This window comes from Thalassophryne amazonica, chromosome 14 (assembly GCF_902500255.1).
Source record: "Thalassophryne amazonica chromosome 14, fThaAma1.1, whole genome shotgun sequence".
NCBI classification, from domain to species: domain Eukaryota; kingdom Metazoa; phylum Chordata; class Actinopteri; order Batrachoidiformes; family Batrachoididae; genus Thalassophryne; species Thalassophryne amazonica.
In genome coordinates, this window is record NC_047116.1 from 12,143,492 (window position 1) to 12,158,889 (window position 15,398).

The window sequence follows — 15,398 nt, forward strand, 5'->3', positions numbered from 1 at the left end:
GGGATTCCAGGATTGGAAAAATGCTGTCTTAAAGTACCAGTAGTGTTTTATCAAACAGAACAGTTTTATGTTTTAAAAAAATTGAACCATTATATTTACATACATGTCAAGGGAGGGTCATAGACTCTAATTCACTTCACGGAATCAGTGATGAGCATCGGTACCAAAGTATAAACTGTTAACCGTGTCTTACCAAGACCTTGATCTTGGTAAGATATTAGATATTGGTAAGATATTCAGAAAATACTTAAACAAGTTTAATATTTGACTTGTATAGCTGACTTGAAAACAGATTTGCTGAGTTGATTTTTGAGCGAGAGATATAATACACTGAAATATGTTCATCATGTAATGTGAGGCTGCTACCCAGTTACTGATTTTTACTAAACAACTTTGCAGTTTCCCAAACCACCTCAGCTGGCTCCTTTCAATGTGAAGAAGCAGCAGCTCTATTCAGAGTCCTTCCTGGATAGTTGAGCTTCTCATCATGTCCAGGATTGTATACCAAGATACCCGACAGAGGATTCATTTCTGCCGCTTGTATCTGCGACCTTATTCTTTTGGTTATTACCCAATATTCATGACCATAGGTGAGGATAGGAGCGTAAATCAACTGGTAAATTGAGAACCTTGCCTTCTGGCTCAGCTGTTTCACCACAATGGTCCAGTACAGCATCTGTAAAACATCAGATGACACCCCAGTCTGGTGGTTCAGACATCTTGTGAGGATGCCCCCTGCTCATCTCTGTAGGGAGGTCTTCCAGCCACAGCCAACTGAGAGAAGGCCCCAGGGAAGACTCAGGGCACGGTGGAGGGATTATATTTCCCAACTGGCTTGGGAATGCCTTGGGAAGAGTTTGAGGACTTGGCTGAGGATAGTGAAGTGTGCGATGAGCTGCTCAGTCTACATCTAACATGACCCGGACCTGGATAAGTGGCACAAAATGACTGAATGAATGCACTTTGCAGTTGTAAAGTACAATGAAGATATTACCCAGTATGCTTTTCCACAATGATGACATCAATGCTGTAATTGTTGTTATGACCGAATTTCTAACCCCTTCCATTTTGTTAGACGTGTAGAATTGTCACATTATTGCACAAACACCCAGTTCTGTGAAACATATCTGCAGCACATTTATAATTTGAACACTGAATGGTCGATTTTAGTTGAAAATTATACCGACCTTATCACTGTCTTGTGTTACGTTTATTAATAGTAAGCCCAGTCTAGACATGAGGCACTTCATGTTAGTGAATAACCAACATGAGGTAATTCTGGCGATGTCTGATTTTGACCGGTTTAATTGTAGAGAAGTTTCAGGTTCTTGGAGTTGTGTCCAACAGAGTTTTTAAATTTTATTTATTTATTTTTGTGATTTGACCAACAGAGACTAACAGATCTTTGAGGGAACTCACAGAGTTGGTCAGAGACGGAGGCTTATTCTTAAGATAAGGACCTGTTAGTGACGCATAAACCACCTCACTGATGCCAGCAAAGATTTTCAGACAGCCACTAAAATTGTTGAGGTGAACTGCATCCAAAGCTGCGCTCAGATCAAGAAAGGATAGTGAAAATCTCCATCAGCCTAATTGCTCAAGAAGCAGATTTTTATTCCTGTCTGACGGGCTTTTCAGTGTTATAAAAACCTGACTGTGAATTTTCAAAAGTCTGGCTTCTATTTCAAAGAAATCATTCAAGCTCCACTCCTAAAACCCTGAGATGGAAATCATGTCTTAAAGTGACTTAATTAATTAAGACAGACATCCAGAAAAGGTTTTTTTTAAAGAACAGGATAAACTTCTGAGTAGTTTAAAACTTGACGATCTGGAGTCGATTGTGAATAATGGTTTGGACATATTCCTCAAAGATACCCATCTGTGGAGTCTTGAAACGTCTGCCAAGATGATGTAATGGATTTTGCCAGTGGACTTTTGTGGAGTGACAGTTTGAGGCCTGTTATGTCCAAGGTCTTTTTCCAGGCTCACGCTGCCACATTTAAATTCAGCAATCCATTTACCACACTGTAAGAAGGCACACCCTGTCCCAGTGTTGGCTCTGTGTCCTTGGGGAGGTCCTTACAAGATAAACCCTTGAGACAAGGTGGCTGATGAATGTGCGACGGCTGATGTTGTCCTTTTTATGACTTTTAAATTTTAATAATGGAGAATAGGAAAACATCAGATGTTGTTAACTTCAAATTTTCTGTGTATTTAATCGTTTCAAGAATTAATCTGCCTTGTAGGTAAAAGGTCAAACGAGACAACTCAAGTATCTGTTCCTTGAACTACAAACTTAAAGTATCACAAATCCTGTTTGAGGTATGTCCGACAACAACACAACGGAAAATTAATTATATGGGAAAAGACAAGGACGTTAAAAACGTGAAGGCATGCTTGAGATTGTTTAATGAGTTTGGGGAAGATATGCCTATGTTTGTCTCACACCGTCTGGACAAACTTCCACCTGTTGGTTTTGGCAGTATCGACGCCTCAGCCCTGCTTAGAAGAATAGAGCAACTAAGCAATGAAGTTTCTGCGTTGCGCAGGACCATTGAAGCACAGGCGGATGTGAATGAGAATCTGATGGCAGCTACTGTGGCTGTGAATCGCCGGGTGAAGGCGATGGAGCAGAGCTGCACTCTTAACCTGGACCGCAGGGCCGCTGCTGTGGCTGCTGCAGGGGAGGTGGAGGTACAGAGGAAGACAGGCTCTGCTCAGCAGGCAGAGATGGTGTTACCGTCTCCCCATGCTGCGGCTACACAGAACGTTCAGCCTCGCACATCAGGTATGTCACCGCCGTGGAGTTTTGTTGTGAGCAATGGACATAAAAAGCCGGACATTAATGTCAACACCTAAGAGGCGACCTATATCCACTCAGGGGAAACGTGAGCGAAGGAATAGGCCTCCCGGAATTATTGGCACTGGCACAGAGAGCCACATTCCTGTGATTACAACTAAGAGAGTGAGTATATTTGCCACCAAATTTTCTCCAGATGTGGATGCTGAGACTTTGCGCAGCTATCTATCTGAGAAACTGGTCAGTAAGTCTGTGACATGTAGGAAGATAGAATCGCATGGGAGCAGATTCGGCTCCTTTCATGTCACTGCAGATTGTAAGGAGGTGGCTGACATGTACAGTTCCCATATCTGGCCAGCTGAGGTGTATGTGAGGAGGTATTTTGAACCCCGTGGGCACAGAGGCTCTGCTGGCAATATTCCTGTGGGGAGAAATGAACTGCTGCAGTCAGAGAATAATGAAACTGTGGCTACTTCCTCCTAAACTGTGAAGCGGGTTGTCTCTTATAACTGTCGTGGGCTGCGTGTAGGTAACAGCGCTGGGGATAGAGCCCGACGTGTTGTGGTGGATAAAATACTTCAAAGTTGTGACATTCTGTGTTTACAGGAGACTTTCCTTTCCAAACAGGATTTGGGAGGGTTGAATTATGTTCATGATGACTTTCACGGTGCTGGGGAGTCAACTACAGATCTCTCTCAGTGCATTATTAGGGGGAGAATCCCTGGGGGTGTGGCCATCCTGTGGCATAAAAGGTTTGATTCTGTGATTAATGTTGTTCGACTGGAAACTGACTGGTGTATTGGGGTTCATGTCAGGATGAGTAACACAAAATTTATCATTCTGAATGTCTACACACCATATGAGTCGAGACATAATGATGATGAATATGTGAATAGGTTGGCATTTATTAACTCTTTTATTGTTGATAATTTCTGTACAACCATTTATGTTGTTGGAGACATGAATGCAGATATCTCTGATAATGCTTCTTCTTTTGCTAAGCATATGATCAGGATGTGTGAAAACAATAATTTGGTTCTATCTAGTCAGGTGCTTCTACCTGCAGACAGTTTTACCTACTATAGTGAAGCCCATAGAACTACTAGCTGGCTTGATCATCTGATATGTACTGCAGATGCTCATGCAATGCTTGGGTCTATGAAAGTACTATATGAGGTGACCACAGCTGATCATTTTCCTATTGAGTTCATACTTAACACTGTGTGTCTCCCTGAGATAATGAGGGAGGATAACATCATAAGTGAGGCTAAGATAGACTGGACTAAACTGTCCTCAGAGGATGTATTGTTTTATTGTGGGAGATCAGATGCACTTTTGAGAAAAATACATTTACCTATGCATGCCATTTGATGTTTGAATATTAACTGTAGTGACACTTCTCACTGTGATGACATCTGTGAAATGTATAATTGTATTGTGTTTGCCTTATCAGAAGCCAGCAGACCTCTACTCACTCTCCCTAATAAAGCTGTAAATGCTCAGCCTGGGTGGAATAGGTATGTCGCTGGTCCCCATGCAGAAGCTAAGGCAGCCCATAAAGCCTGGGTAATTGCTGGTAGACCTAGGCAGGGGCCGGTTCATGAGTATAAAAAGGTAACCAATACTAGATACAAATATGCAGTACGCTTTGTTCGCAAGCATGAGCAAGCCTTGAGAGCTGACTCTATGGCTGGAAAACTGCTTGACAGCAATGTCACTGGCTTCTGGAAAGAAGTGAAGAATATAAACAGGGTTAAAACAGCACTGCCATGTAACACTGAGGGTGTATTTGGTGGAGAAAATATAACTGAACTATGGAGGCAGCATTATGCTGCTCTGTTCAACTGTGTCAGAAGTGAGCCCTACTGTACAGGTAATATAGAGGAGGAAGTGGTACACATCAGCCCCTATGAAATTTCCCAAGCCATAAGGCAACTGGCTGATAACAAGGCATGTGGCATGGATAATATCACTGCAGAGCACCTGAAGCTTGCCAGCTCTAGGGTTGCTGTGTTGCTGGCTATTTGTTTTACAGGGTTGGTAATGCATGGTATTCTGCCAGATGCTATGTTGACAGTAATTTTAGTACCTGTTATCAAAGACAAGGCTGGGAAGGTAGGGAGTATGGATAACTATCGGCCTATTGCCCTAGCCAGCGTACTGTCAAAGGTGCTAGAAAGTGTCATATTTGACAGAATTGGGGATTTTATTTGTACCACGGATAATCAGTTTGGCTTTAAGAGTAAGCATAGTACTGATTTGTGTATTTATGCATTAAAAGAAGTAGTAGAAAAGTACAGAGGGCATGGCTCAACAGTGTTGGTGGGCTTTATTGATGCCTCTAAGGCATTTGACAGAGTTAACCATCACAAGCTCTTCGCCAAGTTGAAGTATAGGGGTGTTCCGGGTAGCATCATACGTATCCTGGCATATTGGTACGACCGACAGACTATGCAGGTGAAATGGGGGAGTTTTTTATCTTCTCCCTTCAGAGTTGGCAATGGGGTACGGCAGGGTGGGGTTTTATCCCCAAGCCTATTCAGCCTGTACATGGATGAACTGTCAAGGCAGTTGGGAGATTGTAGAACAGGGTGTATTGTGGGCAACACCTTAATCAATCACTTGATGTACACTGATGATTTGGCCATTATATCTCCCAGCAGTGCAGGGTTCCAACAGCTTCTTAATATATGTTCTGACTACGGGGTCAGGTTTGACATCAAGTATAATGCCAAAAAGAGCATGATATGTAGGACCAAGAAGGATCAACATCTTATCTTTCCAGGTTTCTATTTGTCTGGTCAAACACTGTCTGTGTGCACCAGTGTAAAATATCTAGGACACATTGTTAACGATAAGATGGAGGATGATGCTGACATGCTCAGACAGAGAAGAATGCTGTATGTCCAAGCCAATGTGTTAGTGAGAAAATTTCATTACTGCTCTGATGAAGTGAAGGTGAACTTGTTTAGAGCTTACTGTACCCCTATGTACACGGCCCCCCTCTGGGTGAGGTATAAGAAGGAGAGTTTGCAAAAACTTCAGGTTGCGTATAATGACTGTCTCAGAATCCTGCTCAAAAAGCCCAGGGGTAGTAGTGCCAGCAAGCTCTTTTGTGATTTAGGGTTAAACACCTTCCAGGCTACCGTGAGAAGACTGATGTACAAGTTTATATGTAGACTGCAGGGGTCTGGGAATAATCTCATTATGCAGTTGACCAATCCCAGGTGCAGTTCTGTTAGATACCAATCCCATATGTGGAAACACTGGTATTTGTGCCTTTTATAGAATGTGTATGCACTTTTTTTAATGGCATTTTTTACTGCTTCTATTTATTAGATGCCTTTTTATTGAATTTGCATAAGCACTTTTTTATGTATGTATGTATGTATGTGTATGGGTGTGTACATGTGTATGGGTGTATGTATGTATGTATATATAATGTATATGTGTGTATGTGTATATATATATGTTTATTTGTTTTCTTTTTTAACATTATGTGATATATACACTTTTTCTTATACTACATATTTGTTTTATGTTTTGTATGTGATGGTATGTCTATTTGGACGTTGGAGTCTGCAATAAAGTTTGACTATAAACAAATGAAATATAAGGTGGATCCACTCTTGATCATTTTTTTCTTACATTGTTTTTACTCTTTTTTTTCCCCACACAGAATGTTTTCATTGCTGTCATCATTGAAACGTTTGCTGAGATCAGAGTCCAGTTTCAGCAGATGTGGGGGTCTCGCAGCAGCACCACCTCCACAGCTACGACACAGGTACAACACACACGCACACACACACACACACACACTCGCTTCACTATTACACAAACATGGTTGGAGACAAGCTCTTTCTTAAACCCTGGTTCTATAAAAAACTAAATAAAAACATTGTTTGCAGGAACCCACAGCACTGGACAAATGTTGAAAAACGATTGACAAGTGATGCTTTTCAGACCTGTTGACCCCAAACTCAGGTTTCTTGGGGTCACCATGCATAATACGAAGGTTTGATTGTCAGGAATCAAACCTTGCTGTGTGGTCATCACATAACCTGATTTGTGACTGTTTTTGATAGTTTTCTGAGAAGTTCTCATCACCAACAAACATTTCTTGCCTGTTTGTGGGTCACTGACCATGAACTGTTTGGATACTTTTGCTCTTTTTATCACTGAAAGACTGCAGCTGCAATTTTGAGACAAAGAAAAGCATTTTCTTTAAAAATCCTACAATTTGATTTCCTGGATTTTTTTTTTCTCATTTTGTCTCTCATAGTTGAAGTGTACCTATGATGAAAATGACAGACCTCTCTCATCTTTCTAAGTAGGAGAACTTGCACAATCAGTGGCTGACTAAATACTTTTTTGCCCCACTGTAACTGATGGGTTAAGGTTATGGTTATGCATCAACCTTGATGTTGGGTAGTATAACTACCAATAAGTGCTGTACTATTAGCCACTTGTGTTTTGTGTAGGGTCCCATATCAAAAGCAGGCTTTTTCTTTAATGCCTGGCCCAAGCAGAGGGTCACTGCTTTGAGTCTGGTCTGCTTAAGGTTTCTTCTTCAAATCATCAGAGGGAGTTTTTTCTTACCACTGTCACCTGTGTGCTTGCTCTAGGGGTTGGTAAGGTTAGACCTTACTTGTGTGAAGCGCCTTGAGGCAGCTTTGTTGTGATTTGGTGCTACATAAATTAAATAAAATAAATAAAAATAAATAAATAAATAGAAGCACTCAGAGAGTGCAAACCTCCGCCAAGGCCATAGGGTCACTGACCCTAAAGAGATTCCCTCCTTGGCACAGTGATCTATTCAACAGTTCAGTGTTACAACCAAAACTATGATACATACACTTTTCTTTCCTGTATATTTGACATCCTTGACCATGAAAACATACCACTAGAACTTGGAATCACTTTTATGTCTTTATTAGTTGAAAAGTTATTGTATAAAAACGATTTTTCGGTAATGGCGGTTTTCTTCTGGATCTAGCTCCATAACATTTGAAGCTACATCAAATCTGATGACACCTTACTGAAACAGTACAGATTCAGCTACAATTTGGTGTTACCCAAGGTCATTTGTCACCTCACATTGACACATTTTCTATTTTCCCTATATTTTTGCATATTCTGGATCACCAGATCCGGAATCCGGATCTGATCATCACCAAACTTTGTTGTTTGATAGAACATTTGACTATGTTACACCTTAATTTTTTTCAAGCCTTTCTGCCTTGTTTTTGTCGAGTTAGAAACTAGAATGTCAAAATTCCCCCTATCCCACAATGGTGAAGAATCCTTTAAAAATTCCTGGATCCGGATCACCACTAAAATGTAATCACTTGTTCCTCTTGTCATTCCCAACCACTCCACAAAATTTCATCAAAATCCGTTCAAACCTTTTTGAGTTATCCTACTGACAGACAGACAAACAAACAAACACGACCGAAAACATAACCTCCTTGGCGGAGGTAATAAATACAACCCCTGGCAAAAATTATGGAATCACCGGCCTCGGAGGATGTTCATTCAGTTGTTTAATTTTGTAGAAAAAAGCAGATCACAGACATGACACAAAACTAAAGTCATTTTCAAATGGCAGCTTTCTGGCTTTAAGAAACACTATAAGAAATCAAGGAAAAAAAATTGTGGCAGTCAGTAACGGTTACTTTTTTAGACCAAGCAGAGGGAAAAAAATATGGACTCACTCAGTTCTGAGGAATAAATTATGGAATCACCCTGTAAATTTTTATCCCCAAAACTAACACCTGCATCAGATCAGATCTGCTCGTTAGTCTGCATCTAAAAAGGAGTGAACACACCTTGGAGAGCTGTTGCACCAAGTGGACTGACATGAATCATGGCTCCAACACGAGAGATGTCAATTGAAACAAAGGAGAGGATTATCAAACTCTTAAAAGAGGGTAAATCATCACGCAATGTTGCAAAAGATGTTGGTTGTTCACAGTCAGCTGTGTCTAAACTCTGGATCAAATACAAACACGGGAAGGTTGTTAAAAAAAAAAATTCTGGTAGACCAAGGAAGACATCAAAGCGTCAAGACAGAAGACTTAAAGCAATATGTCTCAAAAATCGAAAATGCACAACAAAACAAATGAGGAACGAATGGGAGGAAACTGGAGTCAACGTCTGTGACCGAACTGTAAGAAACTGCCTAAAGGAAATGGGATTTACATACAGAAAAGCTAAACGAAAGCCATCATTAACACCTAAACAGAAAAAACAAGGTTACAATGGGCTAAGGAAAAGCAATCATGGACTGTGGATGACTGGATGAAAGTCATATTCAGTGATGAATCTCGAATCTGCATTGGGCAAGGTGATGATGCTGGAACTTTTGTTTGGTGCCTTCCAATGAGATTTATAAAGATGACTGCCTGAAGAGAACATGTAAATTTCCACAGTCATTGATGATATGGGGCTGCATGTCAGGTAAAGGCACTGGGGAGATGGCTGTCATTACATCATCAATAAATGCACAAGTTTACGTTGATATTTTGGACACTTTTCTTATCCCATCAATTGAAAGGATGTTTGGGGATGATGAAATCATTTTTCAAGATGATAATCTTGCCATAGAGCAAAAACTGTGAAAACATTCCTTGCAAAACGACACATAGGGTCAATGTCATGGCCTGCAAATAGTCCGGATCTTAATCCAATTGAAAATCTTTGGTGGAAGTTGAAGAAAATGGTCCATGACAAGGCTCCAACCTGCAAAGCTTATCTGGCAACAGCAATCAGAGAAAGTTGGAGCCAGATTGATGAAGAGTACTATTTGTCACTCATTAAGTCCATGCCTCAGAGACTGCAAGCTGTTATAAAAGCCAGAGGTGGTGCAACAAAATACTAGTGATGTGTTGGAGCGTTCTTTTGTTTTTCATGATTCCATAATTTTTTTCCTCAGAATTGAGTGATTCCATATTTTTTTCCCTCTGCTTGGTCTAAAAAAGTAACCGTTACTGACTGCCACAATTCTTTTCCTGATTTCTTATAGTGTTTCTTAAAGCCAGAAAGTTGCCATTTGAAATGACTTTAGTTTTGTGTCATGTCTGTGATCTGCTTTTTTTTTCTACAAAATTAAACAACTGAATGAACATCCTCCGAGGCCGGTGATTCCATAATTTTTGCCAGGGGTTGTAATACACATACCAGGTTTGGTGACAATCAGGCAGTTAGGAAAGAAGTTATTGCACTCACAGCATTCTTGCAAAGTATGATCCAGTGACCTTTCTCTTTGATCTTTTGACCCCAAAACTAATAGGCTTCTAGGGGTCACTGTGCGTAATGCATATATTAATTTTGGTCAAAATTGAGCCATTATAACTGAAGTTATCTTGCTCACAAGTGAAATGTCACATGACCTGACTGACTGAGTGACTGACTGTATGCACATAGTGACATCTAGTCTGCTGGGTGTTATTTTAGAATCTAATAAAAAATGTGCAAGCGTGTAGCTCATCAAAGTTGCATTTATTTAGAAGAATCACATGATTGAGCACACACACATTTTGACAGGGCTGGATAAGGGGTTTAGGTGTGTAGTTCTGGACAAGTAAGACCTCATTGTGGGTCAGGCATTTAACACAACCTGCTGTGACTCATGAAGTAACACACAAGGTTCATTGTGCAGCATTTCCAATCATCAATCCCCGTCAGCTTCATTTGTTTTTTTGTTTTTTTTTTTATTCTTTTTTATGTTTAAAAAATAAAATATAAAAGCCCAGGGGGGCAGCACGGTGGATTAGAGGTAGCACTGTTACCTCACAGCGAGACGTTCATGGGATCAATTCCCACCTGGGCCTTTCAGTGTAGCGTTTGTATGTTTTTCCCATGTTTGTGTGGATTCCCTCTGGGTACTCCAGCTTCCTCCCACATCCAAAGACATGCAGGTTAGGTGGATTGAAAACTTAAAATTGTCCGTAGGTGTGTGTGCAGGTGTGAATGTGCTTGTTTGTCGATAAGTGGCCCTTTGACAAACTGGCGTCCTGTCCAGGGTGAACTCTGGCTCATGCCCTATGACTACTGGGATAGGCTCCAGCCCCCCGCGACCTTGGACAAGTGTTTGAAGATGAGTCTGTGTGTGTGTAAAAAAGAGTGTGTAGACTTTCTGTTTCTTGTTATATGAGGACAGGATTTATTACGTCCACCAAGGACATAATAAAATCATTGGTTTTTATGTATTTATTTGTCTGTCAATCTGTCTGTTAGCAGGATTACCTCAAAACTACTGCACAGATTTTGATGAAATTTTCACCTCAGATAGATATTAAGCCATGGAAGACTCCATTAAATTTTGGAGGTAATCTGGATTCAGATTCTGTGTCAAGATTTCACTTTATATAGGCTTTTAAGGATTATGTAAAAAAAAAAAAAAAACTACTTCACGGATTCTCACCAAATTTGCACCACAGATAGATATTAGGACATAGAAGACTCCACTGAATTTTGGAGGTGATCTGGATCTGCATTCTGGATTGCAATTTCAATTTGTATGCTTCACGCTGATTTTGAGGATTACGTCAAAACTACTTAATGGATTTTCGCCAACGTTTCACCACACATTGGCATTAGGCCTTGGAAGATGCCATTAAATTTTCAAGGTGATCTGGCTCCAGATCCAGATTCTGGATCAGGATTTCACTTTGTGGGCTTTTAAGGATTACATCAAAACTACTTCACGGATACGACATCACGATGTAAAACCAAGATCAGGAAGACACTATTTTGTATCAGCTTGTGAATTGAATATCAGATTGCATCTTCTTGATCAGTCGGACCGTTCTGGATCAGTATGCAATTTTTGCATGTGTTGTGGAATCCGGATCCAGGTAAAGCCCGGGTCAGGACGTGAATCGCATATCTTTTATTTTGAGTCCTCTTCAACCCTTGTGAACATCAGAAATCTCAGATTGCTCTTGTTCCTTTTCTTTCTGTATGCTGACAAATATTTGATTGCCTCGCCCTCACACAGGCGACTCTACATTCAGGAAGTGGATTTGAAGAAGAGATTTAAGAAGATATTATAGCTATAACAAGAAAGCTAATGTAGCAGAAAATTAGAGGTGTTGCCTGTTACAGTAATGACAGACAGCAGAATGAACAGAAAACACATCAGGACTGCATTATTGAAGACAGAAGAGGAGTTACAGTGAATATAAATGAATGGCAGTTTGTCATTTTAGTTGAATAATCAATATCAGTGGCCAGTTACTGTTGCATCGTGGCTTTAAAATATCAGATTGGCTCGTGTTTGAATTAAACACTTGAGTTCTTCATTGGCTTGATATCAGTGAAACACTTATTCTCAGTCAGTATTTAAATGATTATGATTTAAATTACATCTTTGCAAGTCATAAAACAAACCTTGTTACCTTTGTTCGGAAGCAAATAGTTCTGACCTTGAAAACGATTTGCCTTTCTTGACATCATCGGATTTAATTATAATCACATCGTCATGCCCAAGTCTCTTTCTTACGGGGTGAAAACTAATTAGCTGTGTGTAACATTTAGCTGTCATTCACAGAATGTGAAACATTGTGCTCCTTCCTCGAGGTTACGCGCAGAGAGAAAGGATGGTGCTGGTACTGTGGATGGTAATCCTGAGGATTCCAACATTTGACACTGTAGTCATTGTTTGACTTGACTCTACTGTCTTCAGATTAATGAGGGTTTGAGATGAAGTCTTAAATGTAACCTAGTGTTGTTAAAATGACAAAGGACATACGACGCCACTTTAGATTCACAGTATGTACTGTATTTTCTAGAATAAAGTACATTGCACCTTTTTTCTATATTATCAGTTCATTATTTGGGATTTTTGTGCATTGTTGAAGTGCGCTTCTTATTATTGGCATTTATTATTTTATTATTGAAGTTTATTTTGTTTAGTACTTTGATTCCTGCTCTTGATCTACCTGTCAATCTTCATTCCTACTCTGACCTATGGTCATGAGCATTGGATTGTGACCAAAAGATCTAGATCTGGCCAAAAGGGATTTCCTCAGTAGGGTGGGTGTGGTCTGCCTTAGAGATAAGGGGAGAAGCTCAGTCATTCGTGAGGAGCTCGGAGTAGAGTTGCTGCTCCTTCACGTTGAGAGGAGCCAGGTGAGGTGGTTCGGGCAGCTGGTAAGGATGCCTCCTGGGTGCCTCCCTAGGGAGGCGTTCCAGGCACGTCCATCTGGAAGGAGACCTTGGGGAAGATCTAGGACTAGATGGAGAGATTATATCTCCACATTGGCCTGGGAAAGCCTCGGTATTCCCTAGTCAGAGGTGGTAAATGTGACCCTGGAAAGGCAAGTTTAGTGTCCCCAACTGGAGCCCCCGTGACCCGATCCCGGATAAGTGGTTGTAGATGAGTGATGAGCTGAATACTGGGCAAAATCACTTTCAGTCTACCTTTTGCCATTTTATATGTTTGAGGTTTCATGTTAAAACATTTCCAAAATCTCAGTGACTGTGCTCACAGACACTTTCCTGCTGTAAACGTCATTGAGGCTTGGAATAGCTCAGTTTAGGCGTATGTAACAGAGTTACCTTCAATTCAGTTGATTTCATTTATATAGCGCCAAATCACAACAAAGCTGCCTCAAGGTGCTTCACACAAGTAAGGTCAAACCTTACCAACCCCTAGAGCAAGAACACAGGTGACAGTGGTAAGAAAAAACTCCCTCTGATGATTTGAGGAAGAAACCTCAAGCAGACCAGACCCAAAGGGGTGACCCTCTGCTTGGGCCATGCTACCGACACACTTGACAATACAAATATAGAGGAATCTTTGGGAGTCCATGCTGGTGTGCAGGTTGGAAGGCTTGCAAAGGAAGACACCCACTCCCACTTCTGGATGGAGCACCTCAAATAGAGAAAAAATAACAGAATCAGGTGGCAGAACGACTACAAATACAGTATAATTTGTCAGCATTTAACAAGAAAAACAGAAGAAATACTAAGATGATTGTTGGCCACTAGCCCTAAGCTTCAAAATGCTTTAATTTTCCTCAGATTATTAAAAAATGATAACACCCTAGTGGATTGATCACAATTGCCAGTTTAAAAACAAAATCTATCGGTGATATGAAAGGGGAAAAGTGCAACCAAGTTGTTGTGTACTGTAATTAATTTGTCAAATCAATGTTAACATGCACTTCTCATTGTTTACAATATAATTCAGTTTACTTATATGGTTACAAATCCTGACATCAGCCACCTCAAGGCACTAAACACAATTAAGGTCCTCACTCTAGACCTTACCCACCCTATGAGCAAGCACACTGGTAACAGTGGTCAGGAAAAACCTTGTGGGTTTTTTGTTTTTGTTTGACAGACTCCGTGGAGAGTCCATCTGCTACAGTGGATTTGGCAGCGATCGGCATTGAGATTTGGCACAAGATAACGTAACATAGGACTGATTAATGTAGTATCCGCCAAATAAGGTGTCATTTTTGGACCAGAAGTATGTACAAATTCCTTCTAACTTTTATTTTTGCAAACAACAGTTTTGAAAAATTTTCAGGCATTTCATTGACAAACAGCATGCACTATCTCCAGCTATGATATGTGCCGCTTATATACATTTTGGTGTTATTTCCACATTAAGTTACCATGGAAATATGTCCCGCTAGGCTTGCCTGGTTTCAGTTGGATGATGTTCAAAGTCCTAGCTGTGATTTGGGTTTATATTTATTTTTGGTTTTGGGTCCTCAGGACAAAATATGCTGTCAAGTTACTGAGATGTGTTTGTATTTGCCTTCACTTTTTTTTCCTTCATGGTCACAGATGTTCTGGGAAGATGTAGCCAAAGGGTACACATGAGTATCTGAGCTTGTCCAGTTTGTTTTGGATTGTTGTGTTGTGTTTTTTTTTTTTTTTTTATTCTGCAGTACTCATGTATTGTCCCTGTGCTGCAGATGTTCCATGAAGATGCTGCTGGGGGATGGCAGCTTGTGGCTGTGGATGTCAACAAACCTCATGGGCGAGCGCCTGCCTGCCTCCAGGTAGACACATTATGAATAATATTTTACTGATTCCAGAGGCATCTCTTGCACAGTCGGGTGCCACATGTCAATATGCTGTACATCTTACATTGGGCACAGGAGGGAAAATACATTCAGCATACATGCATTCATACATACATGTCTTCATACATACAACCCCTGGCAAAAATTATGGAATCACCGGCCTCGGAGGATGTTCATTCAGTTGTTTAATTTTGTAGAAAAAAAGCAGATCACAGACATGACACAAAACTAAAGTCATTTCAAATGGCAACTTTCTGGCTTTAAGAAACACTATAAGAAATCAAGAAAAAAAGATTGTGGCAGTCAGTAACAGTTACTTTTTTAGACCAAGCAGAGGAAAAAAAATATGGAATCACTCAATTCTGAGGAAAAAATTATGGAATCACCCTGTAAATTTTCATCCCCAAAACTAACACCTGCATCATATCAGATCTGCTCGTTAGTCTGCATCTAAAAAGGAGAGATCACACCTTGGAGAGCTGTTGCACCAAGTGGACTGACATGAATCATGGCTCCAACACGAGAGATGTCAATTGAAACAAAGGAGAGGATTA

General features: G+C 40.4%; 1 protein-coding gene across 4 annotated transcripts in view; it reads left to right on the forward strand.

Annotated features, from left to right (window-relative positions):
- Positions 1 to 15,398, forward strand: part of nalcn (sodium leak channel, non-selective) — a 241,384-nt gene that overhangs the window by 42,303 nt on the left and 183,683 nt on the right. For all 4 annotated transcript variants that reach the window (XM_034185794.1, XM_034185793.1, XM_034185792.1 and 1 more), the window contains 2 exons: positions 6,480 to 6,584; positions 14,734 to 14,820. In XM_034185794.1, coding sequence (XP_034041685.1) covers positions 6,480 to 6,584; positions 14,734 to 14,820 — 192 coding nt within the window. The remainder of the gene's footprint in view (positions 1 to 6,479; positions 6,585 to 14,733; positions 14,821 to 15,398) is intronic.